At 41.3% G+C, this 4,032-nt stretch overlaps 1 protein-coding gene across 1 annotated transcript; it reads left to right on the top strand.

Moving 5' to 3' along the window:
- The first annotated feature begins 344 nt into the window (after window positions 1–344).
- Window positions 345–3,737, top strand: LOC130137802 (loganic acid O-methyltransferase-like). The gene is made up of 3 exons (XM_056310071.1): window positions 345–473; window positions 1,830–2,501; window positions 3,162–3,737. The coding sequence occupies exons 1-3, from the start codon at window positions 381–383 to the stop codon at window positions 3,519–3,521; spliced, it is 1,125 nt and encodes a 374-aa protein (XP_056166046.1). The 5' UTR covers window positions 345–380; the 3' UTR covers window positions 3,522–3,737.
- Window positions 3,738–4,032: the final 295 nt, after the last annotated feature.

Genomic DNA, 4,032 nt, shown 5'->3' with positions numbered 1-4,032 from the left:
TTACCTAAGATCGGCTCATGGTCATGAGCAATTTTAATCTTAGGGTTCTCACAAGTCATTGCAACGCAACTTTAATGACGTAGATAGAAATATAGTTGGTCGACTAAATTGCTGCAAGTGCTTTTGTTTTGTGCATAGCTAGCCCGATCTTTACTTGGTAATTAATTAGTATTACAGTATATAAAGAATTGTATTCTTGGTAACCTCTTCTTTGCTTACAATCGTAAGATCTAATGCACGTGTTTCACGTTTTCACCTTGACATTTCATGTTCCCCTACCAAATCCGCATCGTTGTCGCATGCTATATATTGCACGACCCAAACTGCGCAGACAGGCAGAGAGAGAGAGAGAGAGAGAGAGAGAGAGAGAGAGAGAGAGAATGGAGGATGAGAGGACGATTAGCATCTCTGAATCAATGGCCATGAACGGAGGGAACGGACCTCATAGTTATGCCCAGAACTCCTCCTATCAGGTATTTCCTATCCAAGATGAATATAATTTATAATGTCTGTAGATCGTTTTGGTCGTGTCACTTTTTATAATTCTTAAAGCGTCACACGGTAGATTGAATTCCGTAAAAAAGTTTTAGCCCGCTTAACGTTTCTCTTCTTTATTCTACTAGCTGTGAAAAGAATACAAACTCTTGTTTAAATGTTGCATCGACTGAAGAACTAGAACAGAAAGCTCGTGTATAAACTGGTTTCATTTACAAAGCGCTTCTATATGCGTCCCAACATAGTACTAATTTGATGATATATCTTTCAAGGGGTAGATGATCATTTTCCACTGCCTAAAGATATAGATGCACTGGCGAGAGGCTGAGGCCGGCGAGAGGCTGAGGCCGGCAAGGCTGGCCCTCGCCACTGCCGGCAAGGTGGACCTCGCCGGCCTCAGCCTCTCGCTGGTCGCCGGTCGCCGGACCGGCGGCCGGGGAAGAAGATAGGCGAAAAAAAAAGAAAGAGAAAAAAATAAAAAAATTCGAAAAATAATAAAAAAAAATTATTATAAATTGCCACGTCAGCGCCGCCCGGCCAAAAGTGGCTGGATGGACTGAATTGACACAATTGCAAAAAGTTTAGGATTGAATTGGCAAAAAAAAAAAGGTTTAGGACTGAATTGGCACAATTGCAAAAGGTTTAGGACTTATTTGATAATTTTCCCGAGATAACTAGCTTAAACTTTAGGTGGAATAGACAAATGATTTTTTTTAGTACGATAATATGGTTCACTAAAATTTTCCTAAATATTTTATTATAATTTGGTTCACCAACCTCAAAATTCCCTTGATCTCATAATTTCGTGCAAGTTTCATTATCAGATTGTCCTATCTCAGCCTTTCTTTAACATCCACTTTGGCTCTCTCTTCATTTATCGACTTCTACTCACTATTATCTCAGAATTTTATAACCTTTATTAGGCGAATTTTCTCTCTTATCGCGCAAGTTTGCTAGATTTTGAGATGCTACTCGGGCTTGCAAATTTAGTGTTTTCCGATATTCATGTCATCGCCTGGTTCTGCTGCATCAAACGCTATCACTGTCATAAAATCATTTGCAAAGACTCAACTTGATCCATCAAGTGAGGCAAGCCTTAAAAGGTGTACTCAAGCGGTGACTAATTATGGGGTGGACCTCCACTTACATATCACTTCATGAGGTAGTGCATGTGTTAGATGTTAAGTGAATCATTGCATCTCGTACATTGTTAGAGTGGCTGGACAATCGACAATCTATCTACAAAACATATGGATGTGTTTTGGAAGAGTCTTGATTGGACATATGGAAATAAGTATTGCAAAAGTAATCGCCAATATTGCCCTATTCTACAGAAAGGAGTCGCTGCAGCAGCCATGAGAATGATGAAGGAAGCTTTACCCACAACCCTTGATCTCAATCACCTCTCTTCATCCTCTCCAAACCCCATCATCAGAATAGCAGACTTTGGTTGCTCCACAGGACTCACATCCATTCAAGCCATTGAAACCATAATACAGTGCCTCTTAGACCTCATCAAACCCATCAAACAACCTCAATTTCGTACCATCGAGTTCCAAGCCATCTTCAACGACCTCCCCACCAATGACTTCAACATGCTTTTCGCCAACCTCCAGCCCGAGAGGCAGCGGTACTACACCACGGCGGCCCCGGGGTCGTTCCATGGCCGCCTCCTCCCGACCGCATCCCTACACTTTGCGTACTCATCCTGCGCGCTCCACTGGCTGTCCTGCATTCCGCAAGAGATATTGGACAAGTCTTCCCGTGCTTGGAATGGAGAGAGAATTTACCATGTGAGCTCGCCCGCCGAGGTCATCGGGGCTTACTCCGCTCAGTTCGGGAGAGACCTGGAAGCGTTTCTCAGTGCGAGAGCGGAGGAGATGGTCAGTGGAGGATTGATATTTATGGTCGTGCCTGGTGAGCCGGATTTGGTTCATGATTCTCAGACCACCATAGGGTCAGAGTTCGAGCTGCTAGGTTCTTGCCTTGTGGACATGGCCAATACGGTACGTAATTGCGTGCATGGGGTAACACTTGATGCATGAGACCGTATGCAAGAATAAGATTAGAGAGATTGCAATAATGCATTTCAGGATAATTAACAAAATTTGGCAATGCTAATTATACCAAACTTCGCTTTACTAATACTTGTTTCATGAAGGTTAGCGGTAGCGTGTTTAGCTTGGATGTCCTAATTATTCCAACTTAGTACATTCACAAGAATTATTTTTCAGAGGAGATCTCCTTAAATAAGTAACCATGTGGTTCCGTAGATCATTTTGGAGTGTAAAATTTTGAAAGTGGCAATACCATGTCTACAAATCCATGCTACAAAGAATGTAATGACCTTCATGAAAAATAACATCTCCAAGTGAAAACCATGTAGTGTGACATATTGTTGGTTGTTTCCGCTGTCTATCCCAAGATGAAAAATATTATTTTATTTCGATGATGTTAATATTTGTTGGATTTGTGCAGTTGAAATCTATTTATTAAACGATTAAACATCAGTTTGAAACACGGTGAGATATTGACATTGCACGTGAAAATTTCATAAAAAAAATTACAAGCGGCGAAAATCACTATTTGGCTGGCAAAAACCACTATTTGGCTCCAAGAATTAAGCAGGGTTATTATCACTTTGAAAATGAATTTTGGGGAAGCAGGGGATCATAAGCAAGGCCAAAGTAGAGAGCTTCAACTTGCCAATGTATTTCCCATCAGAAAAGGAGCTGAAACAAGTGATCAGTCGAAACAGATTCTTCCACATCGAGAGGATTCAGACCCTGAGCCACCCCAAAATGCAAGTCGCTTTTTCCACCCCTGAATTGCGCTCCCTAGGCTTAAGAGCCGCATTTGAGGGATTATTGCTCCATCATTTTGGCGATGAACTGATCATTGACGACTTGTTCCACTGGTACTCACTGAAAGTGGCGAAATCTCCCTTTTTCCTGAAGCCAGAAAGCCATGAATCCATCACATTCTTTGTGGTCCTCAAGCGTAAAAAGTCTGAAGAGGATATGTAGTGATTCCACTGGTACATACTGTTCGTTGTTTCATGGTGTGAAAAATGCCTAGGATAAATTTTCTGGAAGAGGGAATTGACTAGGAGCAGAAATCTGAGTTCAAGTCAACGAGGCCGTTAACTGGATGTCCCCAACTCAAACAAGTTTGTGCTGAATCCTTCATGTAGTGTGCTTCTTTTTCATATCGGAGTGAATATAACTAATCACAGTACTGTACTGTAATGGTTTTTGTTAAACCTCTGTCGATTCACATTTGCTTGCTCTATCTTAAAGAACACGCTATATATGCTCATTGACTAATCATTGCTGGAATGTTTAGTTGTTCAACCTTCTCTGTCAAGATATCATGTCTTGATACCGCGAGATCTGCAAATATTAGGTAATTCTAGTTCTAGAGGGTTGCATTTTTTTGGTGCTCGAGAAGCAAGGGAAACCATCAATTCCGTATAAAAACAAAAAAGGCAAGATTGAGACCATACAATGTAGTCAAAATGGACGGCCTATTGCACTT

The sequence above is a fragment of the Syzygium oleosum genome, unplaced genomic scaffold (assembly GCF_021117445.2).
Source record: "Syzygium oleosum isolate NSW1041296 unplaced genomic scaffold, Sole_v2.1 Sole_v2.03, whole genome shotgun sequence".
NCBI classification, from domain to species: Eukaryota; Viridiplantae; Streptophyta; class Magnoliopsida; order Myrtales; family Myrtaceae; genus Syzygium; species Syzygium oleosum.
This window is presented reverse-complemented; position numbering and strand designations above follow the sequence as displayed.

Coding starts and splice junctions, on each gene's coding strand:
- LOC130137802 (XM_056310071.1), top strand. CDS start 381: ATGGAGGATGAGAGGACGATTAGCATCTCTGAATCAATGGCCATGAAC. Junction 474..1,829: donor CCCAGAACTCCTCCTATCAG/GTATTTCCTATC, acceptor CCTATTCTACAG/AAAGGAGTCGCTGCAGCAGC. Junction 2,502..3,161: donor TTGTGGACATGGCCAATACG/GTACGTAATTGC, acceptor TTGGGGAAGCAG/GGGATCATAAGCAAGGCCAA.